We start from the raw sequence: 24,740 nt of genomic DNA, 5'->3' as shown, positions 1-24,740 counted from the left end.
CTGCCTTCTTGGGACGCGGGTCCACAGGCCAACAGCCTGCTACCACATTCGATGAGTGAACCCACTCCAGCTGCAGTCTCCCACGAGCACCCGAAGTGCTACTTTTGCGGTCAACCAAGCCATCCCCGAAAATGCTGCCCAGTGAAAGATGCTATGTACTCAAAGTGCAGAAAGAAGGGACACTAGGCGAAGGGCTATTAATCGCAACCATCTTCCAGTTCCAGCTCCACTGCGTGCGCAGCATGGGAGCCGCCATCTTGGCTGCCAACTTTCGGGGATAACCATATTGCAACACGGGGGCCACCATTATGCTCCCAGACCACAAGTCAACATGCACCAGATTACAAACCGACACTAGCCTCGGTGTTGCTGTACCAGAACAGTCCACGTCAACTCTCCCAGTCTACGATGGACATCTCAATCATCGATCAGGTGACAAGATGCCTTTTCAATAGCGGGAGTACAGAATTTCAAAGCCAGTAAACTATAAAGTCGCCCTAGCCTCAGAGTTCCTCTCAGCCGAGATCTGCAGGGCATAACTTACAGGGACTTTAAACTCTTCATCATGCCACAGCTCTGTGCACCAGTGCTGCTGGGGTTGGAATGCAATATGACAGTCCCCTCCCCCCCACTCACGGTTGGCAACCCACGGTTCGTCAGAACGCTGCCCCCCACTGCCCTCCCTCCGATCAGCCCAACCAACACGCGGTCTCTCTACTCTCCATATCAATACCCCACCACTGTTCACGAACCTCACACCCACCTGTAAGAAGTCACTACAAAAAATGGGCAATACAGTGAAGGGGACAGGGCATTTATTAAAGCGGAGGTCCGGCAACTCCAGAATGAGGGGATCATCGAGTCCAAGTGGTGATGAGGGTGGGGTAAACACAAAACGGTGATTGATTATAACCAGATTATTAACTGCCTTATATAACTGTATCCGTACCCCTTCCCTCGCATTGCAGATATAGTCAATCAAATTACCCAATATCATGCCTTCTCCACAAATGATCTGAAATTCGCCTCCCACCAGCTCCCCATCTGTCTGGAGGACCGCCAGTACACAACCTTTGAGGAAGATAGCCGCTTCTATCATTTCCTCAGTGTCCCCTTCAGGGAACCAGCGGTGTCTCAGTCTTCCAGTGGGAGATGGACAAGATGGTGGACCAAAACGACCCATGTGCCACCTTCCCCTACCTGTAAAACGTCACAAGCTGTGGGCATGACCTGCAAGATCATGACGCCAACATCCAGAAATTCCTCACCACAGCCAAACTCCTAAACCTCACCTACATCGGGGATAAATGAGTTTCCTGCACTACCCACCTGGCGATCAGTGGCTGTGCTGTAGAAAATGGGTTATTGGCCCAGATCGCGACCAGAAGCACTCACTACTAGAACTCCCCCTTCCCCACAGCTTCAAGGCTCTGAAAAGTGCCTGGGGATCTTTTCCTACTACATCAAGTGGGTGCCCAATTATGCAGACAAAGTCCACCACCTTATCATCCCCATCCATCCACCAACAAGAGGCCCATGCAGCCTTCAGTCAGATAAAAGAGGACATCACTAAAACCGTAGCAGTTGTAGTGGATGAACCTACCCTGTTTCTGATCAAGAGCAATGGGTCCAATTTTGCCATGGCTGCCACCCTGAACCAGGCAGGTTGATCAGTGGTCTTTTCTTCCCATACACTCCAGGGCCCTGAAGTCCGGCTCTCCTCTATTGAGAAGGAGGCCCAGGCAATTGTTGAGATAATAGGGCATTGGAAGCACTACCAGGCCAGCAGATGTTTTACCTTGCTCACAGACCCACAGGCTGTGGCATTCATGTTTAACAATTGTGTCAATACCTGCTGGCCAGAGGTATCGCCAACAGCAAGACCATTAGTTAGCCTGAGGGAATGGCCAGCTGGAGAGGGAGACTACCACCATGTAAAAGGCCATCCTCCTTATCCTGAAATCCAACAGGCTGCCAGTCTCTCACCGGCTGGAGGTCCTCCCCAAGGCGCTCCATGCAATCAGGTCGCTGCTACATACTGCCACCTATGCTACCCCTCACGAATGAATTTTCTCCTTCCCCAGGAAATCCACATCAGGGACCTGCTTGCCCTCCTGGTTGACTCCCCAGGGCCAGTCCTGCTATGGAAGCACGCGAGGAGCCACAAAATGAACCCACTGGTGAAAAGGGTCCAGCTCCTCCATGCAAACCTCCAATACTCGTATGTGGCTTACCTGGATGACCATGACAAAACTGATTCCATCTGGGACCTCGCATATGCAGGGGCACCCAAGGAGAACATCCACAAAACAGCACCCTCCTCTCCCATAGACACACACTATATACCATGGCACCCTGCCCCAGTCACTGCAGTTGAGTAGCCATGCCCCCAGCACGCTGACACAGTGCTGGAGTCCAGGGTGAAACAACGGCCCCAGCTACAGCAGAGCAACCAACTGTCTGCCGGTCGCAACAGAAGACCAGGCCACCAGACAGACTTAACCTCTAAGACTTCTGTAAGAATTTGTGCCTCATGTCACCCCGCATGTCAAAAACATGAGGTGAATTGCTGTACACTCTTCAACCTGGCTGTGCCCTGCTCAATAACCTCCTCCCTCTTGACCCTGTATAAAGGCTCCAACACCATAACCCCTCCCCACAGGTCACAGCACAGGATGACTAAATTTATTGGAAATAAAAGCCTTTAGTTCTGTAACCCTAGTTATTGGTAGTGCATCAGAAGCAGAGGTACCATCACTTTGGGCACAGCTGCAGGATTTTAAAATAAAACAGCCTTTTAAAGCCTTTGCAGAACCTCTGGCATTACGAGCAGGCGGATGGACCCTTTGGAGCAGCCCTATGTCTCCACTCTTTGCTCTCCTGGGTTTGTAGCAGCAGCAGCGCCAGTTTTCTTCTACTCTGAGAAAGTTCTCTCTTTGGTCAGGATTTTTTCTGGGTGGCATATGTGCTATTCAAATGACTCTTAGGTTAGGATTATTCCATACCTTTTTGCATGACAACATTTGTTACACTTCTTTGAAGTCAATACCGAAGATCAAATAAACGGCACGGTTGGCATAGCGATGAGCTCAACACCTTTACAGCGCCAGCGATCAGGATTCAAATCCTGTGCTGTCTGTAAGGAGTTTGTATGTTCTACCCATGCCTGAATGGGTTTTCCCCAGGGGCTCCGGTTTCCTCTCACTTTTTGAAACGTAGCAGGGGTGTAGTTAATTGGGTGTAAATTGGGGATCTCATTGAAATATTTTGAATGTTGAAAGGCGTGGACAGAGGAGATGTCAAGGACGTTTCCCATGGTGGGAGAGTCAAAGACAAGAGAGCACAAAATAAGGTTTGAAGGGCATCCATTTAGAACAGAGATGCAGAGGAATTTCTTCAGCCAGAGAAGGGCGATTGTGGAGGCCAGGTCAGTAGGCGTAGTTAAGGTAGAGATTGATAGGTTTTTGATTAACCAGGTCATCAAAGGTTAGGGGGAGAAGGCCGGGCAGTGGGACTGAGTGGGGAAATACATCAGCTCATGAGTGAACAGTGAAGTAAATTATTTCTGCTCCTATGTCATATGGTCTTAAACCAACTACCACATGTCTGCAGGAACCCAACCCTATCACAGAATGACACCAAAAAAGTCACAAGTGTTTGTAGCAATAGTGTCCACAATGTATCCTGCTCTGCACACAAGGAGTCGATCACTGATTTGCCAGTAAATGATCAACGAACTGAAAATTTGGCAGCTGCTTTTGGAACAATCAGTTCCTCATTCTTCATGTGCTGCACCATGTCTGGATTGTTAACCATTGCGACACTCATCAGCTCTTTCATTCAGATCTCTCATAGCTCCCCACTCATGTAAGCACCAGAGGGAGGAGGAGACTGATGCGTTGAAACTCATGCCATTGCAACAAGCTCCTCCAACAGAGAAAAGGAGGGGCAACATTTGAGAGATGGCATAAGGCATTGAGGGTAACACCTTGCTTGATGCAAATGTTCAGACCGCTCAGCTGTCTGAAGGTCTTTCATCTGAATTGGAACTGGGGTGTTGCAAACAGTTCCAGACAACATGTTAGAGGGACGATGTGTCTGCATCAGACAAGGTGCAGAGGAGATTTAGGAAGGACTGGGAATTACAGGAAAGATTGATAGGCAGGAGATGGAGGGGAGACTTGGCTGAGGTGTGGAAGGTTATGAGGAGGCTGGATAAATAGAGAGCATCTTTCCTTTTGCAGAAGGTTCAAATGTCAGAGGGCAGACATTTAAAGAGACAGGCAGAGGATTAGAAGAAAGGTGAGGAAAACAATCGAGTACCATCGGTGGAGACAGTCAACCATCAGGTTTGAACAGTACTTGGTTGTGAATTTCAGAGGTGTGACCTTGAGGAGCACAGAACTAGAGCTGGGTGGGTGGGATTAGAACCATGGTAGACTTCAGCACAGAAACAGACCCTTCGCTCCTTCTGGTCTGTGCCAAACTACTATTCTGCCTAGTCCCACTGAACTGCACCCAGATCATATCCCTCCATGCCCCTCCTATCCACAAACCTGTCCAAATTTTTCTGAAATGCCAAAATTGAGCCCACATTCACCACTTCACTGGCAGCTCATTCCACATCCCCACCACTCTATGTGAAGAGGTTACCCCTAAAGTTTCCCTTAATCTTTTCCCCTTTCATCCTGAACCCATATCCTCTTAGCTACCCTCAGTGGAAAAAGCCCATCTACATTTGCTCTGTCTATACCCTTCATAATTTTGTATACCTCTATTAAATCTCCCCTCATTCTTCTATATTCCAGAGAATAAAGTCCTTCCCTGTTTAACCTTTCCCAGCAACATTCTAGTAAATTTTCTGTTCTCTTTCTATTTTATTGATATCTTTCCTGTAGTTAGATGACCAAAACTGCACACAATACTCCAAATTTAGTCTCACCAATATCTTACAAAACTTCACCATACATCCCAACTCTTATATTCGGTATTTTGAATTATGAAAGCCAATGTGCCAAAATCTTTCCTTACAAACCTACCTACCAGCGATGCCACTCTCAGGGAATTATGTATCTGTATCACCAGATCCCTCTGTTCGGAGGTGCATCTACAGGACCCCAAGAGTGGCAGAGAGGATTACTGAGGTGTCCCTCCCCAAAATCAATGTAATTTAAATTGGGAATATTGTTTAAAGAGGGCTTTTAAAATCAATGAGGATGCCTCCCCTCTAGCCCACAGCATCTTCCAGATACTCCCATCAGAAAAGAGACATAGAAGTATTAGAGCCAGATCCACCAGGCTGAGGAACAGCCTCTTCCCACAGGCAATGAGAATGCTGAATGACTGTTGAACTGCTAAATCAACTCACCACATCTCAACTACTTGTTAATAATATTCAATTTAATATATGCATATAGGTTCTGTATACATGCTTGTGTGTATTATTTCTGTATGTGTGTTTGCACTGTTCTGCACCATGAACCAGAGAACACTGTTTCATCAGGTTATACTGGTACAATCAGGTGGCAAATAAACTTGAACTTGCACACACCATTTAACCTATCCATCCACCCCACTTTAGGGTGAGGGAGGATGCCAAAGCACTTGAAGGAAACCCACATGGTCACAGGGTGACAGTGCAAGCTCCACATAGACAGCAGAGTTTGACTTGCACTGCCTGCTGCAGTGTTACACAGAGGTACTGAAGAAACTCAGCATCAGCAGGAAGGAAAAAGGGAACCAATGTTTCGGGCCTGGGCCCTTCGTCAGGAATCTAGATAAAGAAGGCAGATGCTGGAATAAAAATCTAGGGGGAAATGGGGAGGAGGAGAGAGGAGAGGAAGGGAAAGGGGTCACAGCTCAAACCAATTTTTCCATCCGTTCACCAGATTCCCAGTAAAGGGCCAAGGCCAGAAACACTGGTTACCTTTGACTTGCTATGGATGCCTCATGGCCTGCTGAGTTTCTTCCAGCATGTTTGTGCATCACACTCAAACCTGGCATCAGCAGACTTTCTTGCCCAAGTCATCAATCTCCATGTAACATTAAAGACTGCATCAGCATTCACTGCAGGGGTTGTGTTTCTTCCACCTTTCACGCCAGGAAAGTATCTCCTAATTTCACCATAAGATGGCCAACTGATGTATTAACGGGGCATCACAGTTGGCGTAGTGGTTAGCGTGTCGCCTTTACAGCACCAGCGATTGGGACCAGGGTTCGAATCCCGTGCTGTCTGTAAGGAGTTTGTACATTATCCCCAAGTCTGAGTGGGGTTAACCCGGGGGGACTCTGGTTTCCTCTCACCGTTCAAAACGTGGAAGGAACTCGAGGGTTGTAAGTTAATTGGGTGTAAATTGGGCAGCATGAGCTCGTGGCTCAAAATGACTTGTTACCGTACTGTACGTCTACATTTTTAAAAAAATTCCCCAGTGCAACTGCAAAAGTTTGATAGAATATTTGCCAACTTGGGCCAAAAGCATAATATAGCATATCTATCGTACTGTTGGTCTAAATTTAAATTCTCTTTGGCCTCCATCCCTTCCCCTGCACAAAATTTTCTCCCCATCCACTTTGCCATTCCCTTTCAAAATCTTGAAAGCATCGGATCTGTAGCCTTTAACTTTCTGTGTTCCAGGAAACACATACCTCCCTAAGCTGCCACCTTCCAGCTCCTGGAGAACTGCACACAGTGCAGCGATCGCATGCAGAGGCCATGTCAAGAGTTACACCCTTTCTGAACCCGGACCCACATTCCACTGTTTTCCTTTCATGTACCACAGGTTCCTTCTGATTACATGATCAAGACTACATTTCCAGTAGGACCCAAGAGACTGCGGATGCTGGAATCGGGAGCAAAATGACAAACAGCTAAAGCAGGGAGCTGCTTCTATGAGAGGAAAAAAGAATGGCCGGTGTCTTAGGTCAAAACCTTTCATCAAGCCTGGTTCGGTTGCATCTTGAGCACTCTACACCTGACCACTGCATTTTACGGGTTTGTGCACATCCCTTTGGATACACATTGCTCCCATTAATTTACAATCAAAATATTATTCAGACCAATAACATTTGATTCTAAATCACCAACCTGCTAACCCAAATTTAGATCCATCTGCTACAGTTTTGACCATATATTTCATCTATCAATGCCTTGCTATTTCATAACACTGAATAGACCAGCAATTCATTCTTCTGGATCAATTCTTGCAAAGTATATTTTTATTCATTACGAAAGCTGAGAGATTATTTCCTTTATACTGCCAAGTCTTCTATGAGGAGATTTAGTCAGCCTTTGCGTGATGACTGTACCAACGTCTCAGGAACCCCTTCTTCTACCCATCCCTATGTACATGAGTAATGGGAGTTGTCCAATGTGCTAACTGTTGATCTCAACATAACAAGTCTGAGGAGATCATGTTTAGAATGCAAAATCTTCTGTTAGCATTGCCTGGTGGAAGGGTGGCCGAATAGGTCTACATGCATAGGGATGGGGAAGCAATTTATGTTACCCTCACATTGGATACCAGCATGGCCAGGGAGAAACAAGGTAACAAGGTTCCATGACTGTACAAGGTGGGGAGAAGAAAAGAGAGAGACAGGGTGCATGTGTAAATGAGGAGAGAGAGCGTGAGAGCAGGGAGGGTGAGAGAGAGAGAGAGAGAGAGAGAGAGAGAGAGAGAGAGAGAGAGAGAGGGAGAGAAAGAGAGAGAGAGAGAGAATGTGCTTGTGTGTGTAAGAGGCAGAGAGAGAATCATTTCTTCCCTGACCCCCTGTAGCTTTTGCCTCAGAGAAAATTTGTTCACCGTGCCATTGTAAAATTAGCTCTTTTTATCTCTCCTCAGAGTCAAAAATACTAAGAACAAAAACATAAATGGATCAGTGAAAATCCCTTTGAAAGATGGCTGGAAGACTTGCCTTATTGCATAGGGCATTTCATCTCAATGTGAGGTTTGTTCAGTTTGAACAGAGGTAGAGGCTGAGAAGCTTTTAAGTTTGTAATCTCCACCTAAGAAGTACGTGCGCACCTCATTATGAAGCTGCTTCTCCACAATTTCACCTTGGTGAGATGGAAGTGCTGCCCTATTATAACCCCATTGAAAGTGGAGTCTTGTTATAACTATTGAGGGTTGCGTTTGACCACCTGGACTATTTATTATTCAGACATAATGAATTTGATTCATAAAGAATTATATCAAAAAGCAGACACAGACCAGAGAGGAGAAGGAAAAGAATTAAATCTGAAGCTCAGGACAGGGGGAAAAGTAGAAAACTTACTCTTAGGTCAAAAGGGAGGGGGTGGAAGGGTCACGATAATTATAGTTGCTGAGTAAAGGTGGATTTTTACTTTTAAAGTGGTACATCTCAGCCACCAGGAATACTGCAGCCTGGTCAGTTACCAGGATTTTGGCAGATTGTTGGTGGATTATTTTTCAACACAAGTTTATTGTCATCTGATTGTACAAATACAACCCGACAAAACAGTGTTTTCTGGTCCTCAGTTAAAAAAAAACATACAGACACACAATCAGACATAGTACACAGACAAACATTCAATAAATAAATAACTATTGTTTCATGAATATGAGAGTCCCAGCTGTTGCAGCTTCCTGACAAGTGAGGAGATGCTGTGTAACCTGAGTGTATTCAACGTTCCACTCTCAGCAGGAGAAGCAGAGAGCAAAGGAAGGGTATCCCAATGTCAACTGATAAGTTCAGACACTGTCACCACTCCACCTCAATGGTATGTCAGCACAGGATAAGTTACCCTGGTGTTTTTTTTAAGCTAGTTATGAAACATCTCCAGACAGAACATTTGCCCAGAGTTCAACAACTGGCCTGCTATCAACAGAAGGGGCCCCTCAGTCCTATGGTTGAGTAAGGTATAGCTGTGGAGAAGTTCTGCTGACAGTAACATGCACAGCATTGCCTGAAGCCCACATGGTCACGGGTACACAGTGTTTCCTGGTGACTGGGAACTCTCATTGGCTGATGACGCGCAGAGAAAACTGTAATTTTGGCAGGGTCATTGTGGAGCTGGTAGGTTGGCTGGAACCAAGAGCTCAGAGTCTCCAAACAAAATGATTGGCTGCTCAGGGCAGAGATGAACGAAATCATCTCTATGCTCTCTCTGAACCTCAACTTGCTTCTCAAAGAGTACTGGCTAGAATAGGACCTGGGAGAGTCCTACACCATGACACCTGGTGCTGGTCTTTACTTTATGGAAACACATTTAACATCGTTAAAAGCCATGAAATGCTGGTACAGCTCATTTGGCGACCAAGAATGATAAGCAAAATGCATCAAATCTCTGGCACGTGCCATTCACCCTTACCTGTCAAGTTCTGCAGGCCCAGCTGTCTCAGTCCGAAGGCTCCGTCTTTCTTGTAGTTCAGCAGAATGGTCAGCGCGTATCTTTCCTCATACAACTTGGTCCCTCGAATGATTCTCAGATTTTCCAACGGCAGATACTCGAACTGGTTCAGAGCAGCCAGGATATACCCGGTGACTTCTCGAATGGACTGGAGATGAAAAGTAAGTGCAGCAAGGTTAGAAAAATTGGCAAAAAGTACCGTTAGCTTTTATCAAACCATGCTCATGGCCGGAGGTGTGAGAGTTGAGGAGCACAGCCATCTCTACCTGGGTGGCAGCCTCCCAATGGTGGCAACTCAGTATGTATTGCTAATCCCTCTCATCTCTGGCAGCCCAGACTGGACCCCAGCCTCCGGTGCTGTCAGCATGAGTATGCACATTCTCGCCCTGACCTCGGGGGTTCCCCCACCCCCTTTTGCTGTTGTTTCCTCCCAAAACCAGGCCATGAAGTTAATTGGTGGCTGTAAATTGACAGCGGCATACTGTAAAGGGAAGAAACAATGTGACAGAGAGATCAAGTTCCAGGGGTCACAGGGAAATGAGGAAAGGGGACAACGGGATCATGGGATTGCCCTATAGGAGCCAGCAGAGTCTGATGGCCTGAACAGCCGCTTCCTCTAGTGTGATCATGACAGGAATCATAGTTCCTGTTGCAAAAACTAAAAGCACACTGTTATCTCAAGGGTACAGTCACGCTTCAGAGGGGGTGGATGGTTCAGGAGGAGGTGAGGTAAGGAGGGGGGTGTTGGATAGGAGGAGATTCTGCTCCTCTTGCTTTACATTGCTGCTGGAACTGTGTGCATGAATGCTAATGTGTGTGCGTGTGTTAGCGTATGCTCATGGAATCACCAACCATTGTGCATATGAGTGCTTGCATGTGTTATGTGCTGATGTGTGTATGTGATTGTGTGCATACCTGTGATTCTGTCTGCTTACCTGTGTGCATTTAACTGTGTGTTTGTGCATGTATGTGGATGTGCATGTGTGTATGCACAGATGTTTGCACATGCATTTGTGTACACATGCATGTGTAAAATTACGTGTGCAGGCATTTGGGCATACATGCTTCTATTTGTTTATTCACATCTGTTTATATGTGCCTGAATGTTTCTGTGTGCATATTTATGCATGTGTTCTACAAGGATATGGTTGCTTGTTACCAGATGACTGCCCACCAGTAGACAGACGACCACTGTGGATCCCCAACCCATTTCAGTAGTGGGTTTCGAGTGTTTTAGTACACTGATGTGATCTAACCCTCCCATCCCACCCCCAAACATCTCAGTGAACTTCCATGTGGTCACAGTTAATAGACAGGCCAGCCTTGGAGAAAAGCACACGGTAGGAGTTCTGCACTAATTTGTCCCCACACTTTTCTCGTTCTGAAGGAAAACGAGAACAGTTCTCCCAATAAAAATACCTTGCAGGTATACACAAATACTGTCCTGTTTTCTACATCTACAAAATCTGCTCAGTTCTGCTGAGCTATGTCTATTGTCTACGAAGAACAATGCCCATTATAATCTAGTCTGAAAACTGCTCTGAAATGTCCACACTCACACAACGAGCTCAAGATAGCCTGGGAATTGTACTTGGGCTCATTGTTGGTATGCAGGGGGAAAGGGCAAGGCTCAGCTCATGCTCAGATCACTCCCATTCATTGCGTTCAGCGGCGCAATATTTCACCGGGGTGTCAGCCAAGACTGGGTTCTTGGATCCTGGACAGCTTTAATTGTCAGAGTATATACATAACATCACATACAACCCTGAGATTTTTTTTTCCTGTGGGTGCAACAGAACTACCACTAATTGGTAGAGCAAAAAAATCTGTACACAATGTAAACATGTAAACAAACTGTAAACAGATAACAAATGCAAACAAACTGATTTTTTAAAATCTCCCTGTAATGCACAATGAAGTGCACAAGTAAGAGTCCTTAAATGTGGGCCTGATTGAGTTTGTTGTTGAGTTTGCTGCGAGAACAGAGCATGTGCTATTGGTATGGACCCTTGATGATTGCTTCTGCCCTCCGATGGCATTCCCTGTAGATGTTCTCAATGGCGAGGAGAGTTTTGTCTGTGATGTCCCAGGCTGTGTCCACTACCTTTTGGTGGGCTTTACACTCAGGGGTGTTGGTGTTTCCATACCAGACCATGATGTAGCCAGTCAGCACACTTTCCACCACACCTCACCTCTAGAGTAGGACAAGCCTGCATTGTCTGTCCCAGAGTTGCCAACCCAAGTCACACACTGGAACAGGGGAGCAAGCTCTTCTGTAAGAGCGGGAAGAGCCAGATCTCCCTTTCACACACAGATGTGTCATTGCAGGACAATTAAGAATCAGGGCGACAGCAGTCTTGCACATTCCATAAATAACCGTGAAAAATAGAGTTGATGGAATTTTGCCATCAGCTCTGTCCATCGCAGTCTGCCAGTGTTTATTGATCCCAATCTTGAATAAGGTGGATGTTGAGGGTGGAAAGGTTTTCCCAGAGTCTTCAAAATGGTGAAGGTTTTAACTTGTAATTTAAAAAAAATTAGGTCTACAGCATGGTATCAGGCCCTTCCGGCCCACGAGCCCATGCCAGCCAAATACCCCAAATAATCTACATCCTTCGATGTTTTGAAGAATGGGAGAAATCCACACAGATGTGGGGAGAATGTACAAACTCCTTACAGACAGCGCTAGATTTAAACACAACCTGACAGGATACCTGAGCCCTGCCAAAGAGTGTGGCATCACAACCAAAACTTTCCCCACTATCGAGAACATCTAGAGTGAACGCTGCCATCGGAGGCCAGCAGCAATCGTCAAGGACCCACACCGCCCAGCACAGGCTCTGTTCTCACTGCTACCATCACACTTTCCATGACACCACCTGTAGAAATTTGCCAGGGTTTCTGGTGTCGTACCAAACCTCCGCAAACTCCAGAGGAAGTAGAGCCATTGCTGCACTTTCTTCATGATGCCATTAGTGTGTTGGGTCCTCCAAGATAGTGACTCCCATGAACATAAATTTGCTCACCCTCTCCACCTCTGATCCTAACCCTAACCACCATTTGATCATACACTTTTGGTTTTCTCTTCCTGAGGTCCACAATCAGCTCCTTGGTTTTAGTGACATTGAAGGCGAGGTTGTGGTTGGTGAACCATTTGGCCAAGTTTTTAATCTCCCTCCTGTTTACTGACTCATCCCCATCCTTTATACAACCCACCTCTGTGGTATCATCAACGAATTTATAGATGTTATTGCTGCACCGAGCCACACAGACATAGGTTTAAAGTGAGTAGAGTAGGGGGCCGAGAACACAGACCTGTGGTGCTCAGATACTGATGGAGATTGTGGAGGAGATGTTCTTACCAATCCTCACTGATATGTCTAGAGGTGAAGGAAATCCAAGATCCAATTACATAGTGGGGTGTTGAGTCCCAGGTCTTGGAGTTTTGAGGGGATGGTGTTGTTAAATGCCAATTTGTAGTCGATAAAGAGCATCCTGATGCATGCACCTTTCATGCACCAGGTTCAGGAACAGCTGCTACTCCTCCACTATCAGACTCCTCAACAACAAACTCAATGCAAGACACATTTAAAGACACTTACTTTGCATACTATTTATTACTGAATATTTGTTCAGTATTTGCACAGTTTGTTTACATTTCTTTATTTGTTATGCATCTTTTGCTTGAGTGTTGTTTAATTACCGTTAAGTAGAAATTTTACCTGGCCTGTAGGAAAAGGAATCTTAGGGTTGTATGTGATGTCATGTATGTGCTCTAACAATAAATTTGAACTTGATCTTGCACCAAAATAGGAACCATCCTGGTTGAGACCTCGCTCCGTGTCCCTAATGTTCTAGTTTCCTTCCTGTGACACAGGTTCAGAGCAGGTTGTCTGCTCTTCCATAATGAGAGGATGAATGATAATCCCCTCTCTTTACACACCTGGAAATGAAGCTGTCACTATCAGTACTAATATCAGGAACTGGTGTTATTAAACTTGGGCGGAATTTTGAAGCTCGCCTGTCATTCACCGTGAAATCTGCAGGCTGGCAGCTTTCAGCTCAGTCCATCGAATGCGATTAAAAAGGTTCGATCGGCTTACGCTGACAAATGTGGTGGATAACCAGGGTGTATTTTAATGAGAACCCCCCCCCCCGGCAACCAGGGTCACACATAAATGGCGCATGCAGTGGGTGCAGTGTACAATGGAGGTAGGGAAGATTGAAGGTATTCCCTCTGGGCTGCCATTGGATATTAACTGAGAAATTTAGGTCAGATGGGTTGAAATGGGTCGCAATATTGCTTCTCTGGCATATTGGTGGGAGGAGGGGTTGGGTGTCGAGGGCTGGTGTTGGTAGAGGAATGTTTATTGACATTCTAAGCACAATTCAGACCAATTCTTGACGGGCTGATTCAATTTGCATATCTGCAAACAAATCTTTGGCTCTTAGGCGCAATCCAGAGCCTTCAACATTTGCTGGAGCTGTCATATGTGCTGGGAAATCCAGAGCAACTTCTCTGCACCATCTTGAAGAAGAATCAAGAATTCTCTTGAGCGACTGGCCAGGTCACCTTCTGTCAAGTAACTGTGCACAGAAATTAGCTGCCTGCTGTCGAACTACACAAAATGCTTCACTGGCCAAAGACTCAGGTTTACTGAAACTCTCCACATGGTGAGAGGGTAAGGAGGGCCTGGCTTCATTGGCACTTGGATAGGACCCAAAGGACTAGAATTTTGGGTAAACACGGAGAGCACATGATTTATTCCCGTCATTCCAGCTGTCACATCCTGGAACCCTGAACTCCCCCAATATGCCCTCTCAGGAAACCTCAACTTAATAGAAGCAAGCCCTCCGTTTGTCACACTCCATGTAAAGTTCAGAGAATGTCAAACATGGGCAGCACAGTTGGCGTAGCAGTTAGCACAACATCTTTACAGCACCAGCGATCGGGACCGGGGTTCAAATCCCGCACTGTCTGTAAGGAGTTTGTATGTTCTCCCCATATCTGCATGGGTTTTCCACAGGAGCTTTTTTTCTCCCACAGTTCAAAACGTATCAGGAGTGTAGGTTAATTGGGTGTATATTGGGTGGCATGGACTTGTGGGCCAAAATGGCCTATTACCAAGCTGAATGCCTAAATTTAGATATAGCACTGAACAGGCCTAGGCCCTATAGTCCACAATATTGTGCTCTCAATGTGAGCCTACTCCATGACTATCTAACCCTTCCTTCCCTCCCTCACACCCATAACCTTCTATTTTTCCTGCATCCATTTGCCTGTTGAAGTCTTTGAAAGAAGCTATACTTTGTGAAGTGTGAGGAGCTTCAGTACATCATCAAAAACTCTCAAACCTTTTCAGGTAGACTGTGGAGAGCATTCTGGCTGGTTGCACCACTGCCTGTTATGGAGGCGCCAACTCTCAGGATAAGAATAAACTCCAGAAGTTTGTTAACTTGGCCTGCGACATCACAGGCATCAGACTTCACTCCATGGAGGATATCTACATGAGGCGGTGTCTTAAAAAAGCAGCCTCTAACCTCAAAGAACCCCCCCCCCCCCCACCCAGGCCATGCCCTCTTCACTCTGCTACCATTGGGGAAAAGGTACAGGAGCCTAAAGACGAGCACTCAAGGACAGCTTCTATTCCACTGCCATCAGATTCCTGAATAAACCAAAGACACTGTCTTACACTGCACTATTATTGCTGTTTTTATTATATAGTAATGTGGTAAGAAGTTTATAATATGAATGTTTGCACAAACTCCGTATTTCATAACAATAAATCCTGATCTGAAATGTCCCTGTGGTCCCAGGCTCCACGTGCACCCTTCACTTCACCACATATGCCTGCCACTTTCCTCTTTCAAGGTTTATCTCACTTGTCTTCAACACATCCAATATGGGTAATAAACAGGATAAGAATGATTGACTACCAACTCAATGGTACTCCAAGTTCTGATAGGACCTGTGGAGCATCTGTGGGCTTTGCAGCATTGCTTAGCTGGGAAGTATGTTTTCAATGCTGGGTCATTCTTTCTTTTGAGTTTGTAAGGCCTGCCGTGTAGCCCTGTCACTACCTTCCTGGATGCTTCTTTCACCAGAGGAAGTCCATCAAGCATAGGGGCATCCATCCCTTCAGCTGCCTAGAGACTGAACAAACTATCAAATATTAATTGACACTAATACACTGAACTATTATAATTGCGATTCCATACTGATCCCATTTAAGTCTGCAAAAGTTCCTATCATCTCTCCCACAACAACCCCCACCCCCACCACCAGAACACCGAGGGTCAGACCACTGGAGCTGGTCACAGGGAGATGCTTGTAGCATCCCCACACAAAAGACCGAGGGGCATGAGTGAACCTGGGTCAATGGGGCTGGAAAACAGCACCTCCACCAGCTATGTCATTGGCAAAGATACTATGGTTCTTCAAGGAGGCTTTTGGGATGTTGAGCTGAGAGAAGAGAGTTTTCTTCAGCCATCTGATGCCGGGCAGACAACTGATGTACCCGATGGAGGTGACCATGTATTATTGGAGTCTCATTTTGGTTCTGGGAGAGGATGCTGACATCGATTCACTATTCTGCCCATGCATCCAGAGGAATTCTGGAGGTGGCATTGGTTGTTGTCTCTGCTTTCAGGTTCCTGCTGGAGGGGTTCTATGACTAATGCACAGAAGTCCAGGGATTCCTATGGGCAGATGTCAGAGGCTGGCAGTCTCAAGGCTTTCCAGTTCCACCAGAGGTAGAAGAGCGAGTCACCCTATCTACACCCCTCATAGATGCACACATAGAGGAAAGGTTTAGAGTGTTAGGGCCAAATGCAGGCAAAAAGGTTGGCATGGATGTCGGGTCATCTCTACGCTGTAAAAACTCTCACACTCCACGTTTACTCCGGGTGGGTATCAGCGACCATTTCCAAAAACCTCGCTCCACTGGTTCCACAGTGAAAGTTGTACCCACTTCCCACTCCTTTACCTGTGTAGAATTGGTTCCAAGGAAGTGAAAGAATCAAGGTGATGTGTAGGGGTGAGGAAGGGGAGGGGTGAAGTAGAAGACAACGCAGCGATGAAACTGAGGTGGTTGGCATGATGCGCAAGCAACAAGAGATCCCTGCAGTTAGATTTTCTCTCCCACGATACATTATGGCAAGTCAGTTTGCTGGCCTGAGAAGTTACAAGCAAGAGTTTCAGTGCATTTGTACTTGTGCATCTGAAAATAAACTCTCCATGTCGAGTGGCATTGATTTGAATTGGATGGGGAATAGGCACAAGTGTTTAAACTCCTTCCTGCTCCTTTTTCATGTGTCATTCGTCTCTTCAAACGGTTCCCTTTGACCGAGCTCTTTGGTGACAGCCCATTCACTTCCTGCCTGGCTCTCTCAAAGTTCGTTTGTCGTCTCTGCTGTGAAGTGCTCTTGAGACGTGCCTTCCTGAAGGCACGGCATAAATGCAAGTTGTGGGAGCCTCCGCTGGACAGTGATCAAGGGACGGGAGCTGACTCTGTGGCTGAAGGAAACCGATTCGGGAAGAGGGGCTTGGGAGATAACTGAAGAACCATTTTCTTTTCTCTGGTTTTGCATTGAGCCATCTCAAGCCTGTCAATCATGATAAAATTCTCATTATTCACTGCCCCTGCTCTGCTCAGGAAGCCGGCACCCGGAATTTAAAGCAGCCTGAAAGGCTATTTAATTTTGCTCAAGTGCCAAGTTGTTTGTCCTGTCCATCCCAGCAGAAGGGGTCAACCTGAAAGTGGCACCAAATGAGACGACTTCTGTGAATAGTCACAGAGAGAGGAAACCTATGGAGAAATAAAGGCTCCGGTTTAAATAGCTGGCATATTCTTCCATCGTCTTGAGGCCAGCAGCTTGAATCAGAGCTTAGGCGAAAGAACTCTGCACTCGAGAAGCCCTTTAATTTTCCCATCAAGGCCACCTCACCTCCCCCTCACGTCCTGAATCCCCACATTTTACTGCTGTCACATCAAACGCAAACAAGTCACACTTTGTTGGAAATCTATTCATTCATCACACAGCCCCCTAGAGTGTGCAGCCCACAGCCAATAACGTGGAGCTTCTGTGAAATGAATTCTTGCCGGAAATTATTCTGGATTTACATCTTATCAACAATTTCACACAGTAAGAAAAGAAACGACCGGCGTCATTTTCAGCATCTTTAGCATACATGAATTCCAGAGTGTTAAAACACACCGATTTCCAAATCTTACACAGGATGAAACACCGCTCAAAATATTTTGTAACCTGAGAGACACCCAAGAGATACTGCCACCCACACACTTTGAGGTTCAAGCAACATTTAAAAGGCTTTAATTGAGTCAACCTCAGTTATTCTAAACCTCTTTGAGCCAGTGATGTTATGCATTTGAGTTCAAGGTCCACTAAGATTCGCAGTTGAAAAACTCTAATTATTTCACAAATTACCATGAGAAGAATTTCACAGGTCTTGACGTTTTAAGATTTCACCTCATTTCAGGGGCAAACCTCCATTGCAAGGTTTCAAAAATGGTTCCCCGAGCACTGCAATATCACTTAACCCAGCCAGAAAAGTCAATGTGATTCAAAGCATTGTTAATCGAGCCAGATGGCATCTGATCAATAATATCCTTTGTCATTATGATTACCTTCAATCCACAATATCTCAACAAATCTTAACCACAACTTTCATTCTTTAAATATTTTTAAAATTTAGGCATGCAGCACGGTAACACGCTATTTTACCCCACAAGTCTGTGCCACCCAATTTACCTATGTCCCTGGTATGTTTTGAATGGTGGGAGGAAATTGGAGCACCCTGGAGAAAACCCACGCAGACACGGGGAGAACGTGCAAACTCCTGACAGAGAGCGCGGGATTCGAACCCTGCTGGAAAAGCATTGCGCTAACTGCTACATCAACTGTGCCGGCCCTTCTTGTGGTTCATAACATGGTATTGTCTCTTCATCAGGGTCTACCATTATTATCTCAGTTGCCACTGCATTGGTGCTCTAATTTGACGAGACAAAGTAACTGCATCTTTCAATGCAGCTCAGTGGGGCTTGCAAGAACGGCACAACTTTGCGGGTCTTCAAATCAAAAAGTGCACGGTGCCCCCTCAGCCAGTCTCGAGCCAGTCTCCAGCAGTCCTCAGCTTGGTGAGAGTCACTTGATTGCAGTTGCCAGCAGCCTGCATGGGTTCCTTGCCTCAAGTCCGAGAGCAGACTGTCCTGATGAAGTCACTGGAGACCCAGTGTTGAGCGTATGGACAAAGGATAGGCAGGGGCTCATGGTGGGAGGAAGCAAGCTCACTCTGACACAGCACATGGCAGGGTGTTCACAAACACAGTCTGCTCTCTGTTAGCCAATGCTATTACAATTCCAGCAACTAGTGTTTGAATGAAGTGCTGTCTGCAAGGAGTTTACACATTCTCCTTGGTACTGTCAGAGCTGCTGCAATGACAGCGCTGCCCAAGGTGCGTACCCACCTGGAATGCAGACACAGCACCCTCCCCCACCACGGGGTCCAAGTACCCACTCCAACTACTGTCTGCTCTCTACAGGCTTTAAATGGCCTGTTAAAGGAGCCGGTGATGATCTATTTTAAAATCCTGCGACCATAAAGTTGGCGACTTCTATGTTTGGCAGCAGTCTTGAGGGATTGCAGATTCCGGGGAAGCAGATGACTGGCGCAGAGCACCGGCAAACAGGGAGAGCACCCGTTTGAGAAGGAAATCCAGAAGAGACAACCCATGGGATAGTGACCACGGCAGCAGTCCAGCAAGGGGCTCTGAGAACACACAGCCTGTTGGTATCTTTAGGCGAGGAACTCACGTAGGCTGTAGGCTACTGGCAACTGCAGTCAAGCGACTCGCCCCAGGCTGAGGACTACTGGAAACTGGCTCGAGACTGGCTGGAACCGAGATGTGAGAGGATACTGAAGGTGTCAGAGGTTTGAATCTGGAGCTCGGGTTGTCGATGGTTTGGACTGGGCTCTGTGTGGCTGCGGAGGCTGTGCAAGTGCTGGAGGCGAATCTACGGACACGCGGTGACTTTGGACGGGACTCTCTTTTGCTTCTCTTTCTCTGACTGCAGGGGATGATGGGCAATTTCTGCTGATGAATTTTTGCCTGCCTTACAGTAGACTAAGGAAATTTTGTGTAATATTGCTTTTTCTGTTTTATTACATGACAATAAGAGAATCTTCAATCTTTTCCCCATGTTCTGAAGCATACGAGTTTAGAGTTAATTGGATGCAATTGGGCGGCATGGGCTTCTATCATGCTATAAATGAAATTTTTACACTTTTCAATTTTTAGACCGCCATCATGTCCTGCATAGTGCACGACTAAATAATTTGAAATAAAACTGATGGGATGGTGGAGTATTTTTAAATGTGAGAGACGGAAGCTTGGCTCTCTGATCACTAAGGGTGAAGGCAGAGCCTGCAGTTGGGAAATCCACTTTTATATATTTTACAAGAGAAATTTAAGGTTAAGAATGGAGAGGTCTTACTGTATGTCTGACTGCATCTAGAATATTGTGTATACGTCTTGCCCTCCGACCTGAGGAGGGATATTTTTGTTACAGTACAATGAAGGTTCACCAGGTTGATTCCCGGGATGGAAGAATTATATAGCATGAAAAGATTAAGTTTAATTAATGAGATATGATCTCAAAGGAATATGCAAAGTTCTTATGTGTCTGTCTGGATGGGGAGTTGATGTTTTGTTTTGCCAGGGATCTGGAAGCAAGGTTCCTTTTTATTGTCAAGTAATAATACATTGAAATTGTAATATACATGATGTGTTGCAGTAAGGCAAACAAAAAGTCACCATGAGCATTGCCTGGAACCCCTAACAATATTGGAAAGAGAGCAAAAGAGAGTCCCTTCAGAGCCACTCTTCACCTCCAGCGCTCCCGCAGCCTCTACAGCTGCATAGACTCCTGTTCAAACCATCGGTAACCCAAGTTCCAGGTCCAAACCTCCAATACTCTCAATTTTTAGCACCAAGGCCCTTAGGGAGCCCTTCTTGCCCTCAGCACCCTCTTGAATTCTGGTTCAGATACCTGCCAGTCTCCAGTGTCCTTCAGCACGTGTAGGGCGAATCAGCCATTCAGGACAGAGGGAAGAAGATATTTCTTCACCCAGCAGATGGTGAAGATTTGGAATTTTGTATTCAAGAGAGGTGTGAAGTTTTAGTCATGGAATTTATCTATTGATCACTAACTACTGAGGGAATTTGTGGATCTCCAGAAAATTATCCCATTGAATGGTGGAACAAACACCGAGGGACAAATAACCTACTCTTGCTTTGATTCCTCAGGTCTTGCATTCAGACACCAACATTCATCGACCCCTTCCTACCCCTCTCCATCTGCAGTTCAAGGTCATTATCATTTGAATGTACATGTACAACTAGACAAAACAGGATTTCTTCAGACCACGGTACACGCATGCATGCACACACAATGAATGCACCTATTAACCACACACAAAAATAGAAAATAAATAAATGTCTTAATATCTGGAAAAATTTACTCCATATTCATTCATAAGAAACCCAAGGTTACAGGATATCATTGATCAATAAATATATTTCAATATTTTGCGATGATTTACTCAGTTACACGATTCTATTCATCAATCTCACAGCTTGCAGGAAGAAGCTATTTCCCAAGCTCTAATTTTGATGCTCCTGTACCTCCTTCCTGACAGTAATGGGTCAAAGATCATGTGGGATAGATGGTAGGGATCTTCAATAATTCCTTGAGCCTTATTTAAGCAACACTCTCAGTAAATGTCGTCAATAGAGGAAAGGGAGACCCCAGTGATCTTCTTGGCCATTTTGGCGATCCTCTGGATTCTCTTCCGGTCCAATGCTTTGCAGTTACCATCCCACACAATGATGCAGCCAGACAGGGCACTCTCAATCATGCTCCTGTAAAAGGTGGAGGCCAGTAGCCTTGTCCTTCTCAGCTTCCTTCCAAATGTGGGAACAGAATATTACCCTTGCAGATGTTTGACTCTATAATTGCCTACAAGACAGATGACTAAGATCCCACGACCCAATAACTCCATCATTCTGTGCATTCCATCTGGCACAGATTCTATTGATGCTCCATTCACTATTACATATCACCCAAACTATTCTATGTACAGAATCCCAACTTGGACAACAGCTTCTGTATATAAGTGTTCTTGGGCTATTAGAATGGGACAAGGTACGTTCTTGGCTTTGACCAAGCCAGTCCCTCTCCTGTTTCATGGCTGATGATCATACCTCCTACTTCTTGCTCCTGGTGAAGATGCACAGATGCATATTCCAATCTTCTTCTTCTTCTGGCTCTCCATCTCGTAGGATGATGATGGTTCCTTTCAGTCAGCTTGTGGGGTTTAATGTGAGGATACCCTATTCCTCAGAAAGGCACAGCAGGTGCATGAATGGATTTAAGTGACTAGGGGTTTGCACAGGTCCAGATCCACCCTCTTGATAACCCCTCGCAGATCCAGTGGTATGGTGAGGTCCAAGAAGGCTGGGCGATGTTCTGTTGCAGTGAATGGCCTGACCAAGCTTTGATGCAATGGATGCCCTTTCCATACTTCACAGCATGCATTTGCTAGATGGTTGTTGACCCTACAAGAGGGTTTGCCCACCCTTTGACAGGTCTTACTTTTCATCCTGTAGGGTGTCTAACCACCCTCTGCACCAGGCAAGCCTGGTGGGGGAGCCAGTTTAGTCAGCGACCACCCGACAGGTAGTAAGTACTGTTTTACATGGTACCAGAGGCACTCAGATGAGTGACCGCTCAACTGGAATGAAACCTTCCATTAATGGCTGGACAATTGTCTCCAAGTCAAGTGATGCAGGATACACACAGTGATAATAAACTCTCAGTTACATCAGAGACATAACTGATACTTGCTGTACAGATACCTAGAACAAACACTGTTGTGAAATATTGTGCAGACACACCTGATGAACAGGAGGATGGATTCTGGCTTGATGATCACTGGGACATTTTTGCTTTTTGGGATGGGTGGCTCCCTCTGTTATGGAATGGGATGTGGGAGTTCATCAATCCCTCTTGCAACACATTGAATTAATTCCACCTGCACAGCGGCAACCCCTCAACAAAACCTTTCCAATACATGAAGATTACAACTGCAGGGCAACCAATCAACAAATCCTTCCTACAACCCCAAGAGCTAGGAGGCATTACACTGGCTGCACGCCTGCCAGCTTACCGCTGTACCTGTGTGAGCACTCGTGTGCAAATAATTCTGACACAAAGTCCACAGACTGTACAACGGGCTTTAATTAGCCTAAACTTGGACACACCAGTCTTAGTATCTTGCTGACTCCACTTGTCTGACACGCCCTGAAGGGGCCAGCTGGAGTCTTTATGTGGGCTGGTGATTGACAGCCAGCAGGTGGGGCCAGTCTCCCAGGTTGCCTACCTGATGTACAGAGGTTGCCCCCTGCAGTAGGTTGGGAAGAGTGCAGAGTGCGGCTCAGTGAACGACAGTAGGGGGGGAAACATACCAAGGGTTCAGGCTTTTGTTCATGCCCAAGCTCTTTGCCCCGGTTATCCTGGGACTAGATTTCCAGAGTCACCTCTACAACCGCATCCTTACCTTCGGTGGCCCACTCCTCCCACTCACCATCCACACCATAAAGTTCAGAAACCTCCTCCAGTCCATCTGGGGGCTCTCCACCCTATGGGTGCCCCCTCCATCCCTCTTCAACTACCTGAAGTCAGATGGTAAGCCCATAACTGCCAAGCGCAGGCCCTACTGTGTGGCTGACAGGACCTTTATCAAGGCTGAGGTGAAACAGCCCAGCACCAGCCCCTGGAGAGCTCAGGTCATTGTCATTAAAGGGCACTGAGGATGGTCACTGACTATAGTCAGACCATCAACCAGTACACCCAGCTGGACACCCACCCACTGCCCTGCATTGCCAACACAGTCAATGAGATAGCACAGTACTGGGTTTTTTCCATAATTGAACTGGTCAGCCTACCACCAGCTCCCCATCCATGCCCGGCATGAACCTTATACCGCTTTGAGGCAGATGGACACCTTTATCAGTTCCCGTTTGGGGACACAAACTGAGATTCTGTTTTCCAGCGGGAGATGGACCACATGGTAGACCGGCACAACCTAAGAGTGACTTTCCCATACCTGGTCAATGTCACCATCTGCAATCAGCAGGACCATGATGCCAACCTGGAGAGATTTCTCACAACAGCAGAGACTCTAAACCTCACCTATAACAGGGAGAAGTGTGTGTTCAGTACCACCTGCCTTGCCATCCTGGGATGCATTGTGGAACATGATGTATTCGGTCCCGACCCCAAATACATGCACCCCCTAATGGAACTGCCCCACCTCCACATGCTCAAGGCCCTCCTCAGGTGCCTAGGTCTCTTCTCTTGCTTCTCAGACAAGGTCTGCCCATTGGCCCAGATCACCACTTTTCCCCTCCCTGCTGAAGCGTGTGGCCTTCACCCACATCAAACAGGACATCGCCAACGTCACAAGACCACCCCATTTCAGGTGAAGTGCGATGCCTCTGGCATTGCCCACACTGCCACCCTCAATCGAGGGGGCAGACCTGTGGTCTTTTTTCTCCAGGACCCTCCATGGTTCAGAGCTCGGACACTCCACCATCAAAAAGGAGGCCCAGGTGATCATGGAAGCAGTCTGCACTGGCACCACTACCTGGGGAACAAAAGGTTCACCCTTCTCACTGACCAGCCCACAGTGGCATTTATGTTCAGCAACACCCACAGAGCCAAGATCAGAAACGACAAGATCTTGCGATGAGGAGTTGACCTGGCCGTGTTCAGCTATGATATCCAGTAGAAGCCAGGGAAATTCAATTACTCCCCTGATGCCCTGTCCCAGACCTGCACCAGTGCGACGTCCGACCAGCTTCAGGCACTGCGCGAAACCCTTTTCCACCAAGGCATCAAGCACCTGTACCACTTCATTAAGTCCCAGAACCTCCCCTTCACCATCCAAGAAGTTGGGACCATGGCTAAGGCTTTCAGGGCCTGTGCAGAGTGCAAACCGCACTTCTTCCATCCACCAAAGGCCCACATAATAAAGGCCACTCGGCCCTTCGAAAACTCAGCATCAACTTCAAGGGATCACTACCTTCCACGAGTAAGAACATCTATTTCCTCTTAGTCATAGACAAATACTCCTGTTTCCCCTTCACCATCCCTTGCCCTGATGCCTCCACCACCTCCATTATCAAGGCACTGGTGCAGATCTTCACCATGTTCAGATACCCAGTATTCATCCACAGTGACCAGAGGTCCAGCTTCATGAACGAGGAGCTGCAACAGTACCTGGCGGTGA

General features: G+C 46.5%; 1 protein-coding gene across 3 annotated transcripts in view; it reads right to left on the bottom strand.

Moving 5' to 3' along the window:
- Positions 1 to 24,740, bottom strand: part of LOC138761594 (receptor tyrosine-protein kinase erbB-4-like) — a 910,121-nt gene that overhangs the window by 478,513 nt on the left and 406,868 nt on the right. For all 3 annotated transcript variants that reach the window (XM_069933967.1, XM_069933965.1, XM_069933966.1), the window contains exon 3: positions 9,329 to 9,515. In XM_069933967.1, coding sequence (XP_069790068.1) covers positions 9,329 to 9,515 — 187 coding nt within the window. The remainder of the gene's footprint in view (positions 1 to 9,328; positions 9,516 to 24,740) is intronic.

The sequence above is a fragment of the Narcine bancroftii genome, chromosome 4, assembly GCF_036971445.1.
Source record: "Narcine bancroftii isolate sNarBan1 chromosome 4, sNarBan1.hap1, whole genome shotgun sequence".
Classification (NCBI taxonomy): Eukaryota; Metazoa; Chordata; class Chondrichthyes; order Torpediniformes; family Narcinidae; genus Narcine; species Narcine bancroftii.
This window is presented reverse-complemented; position numbering and strand designations above follow the sequence as displayed.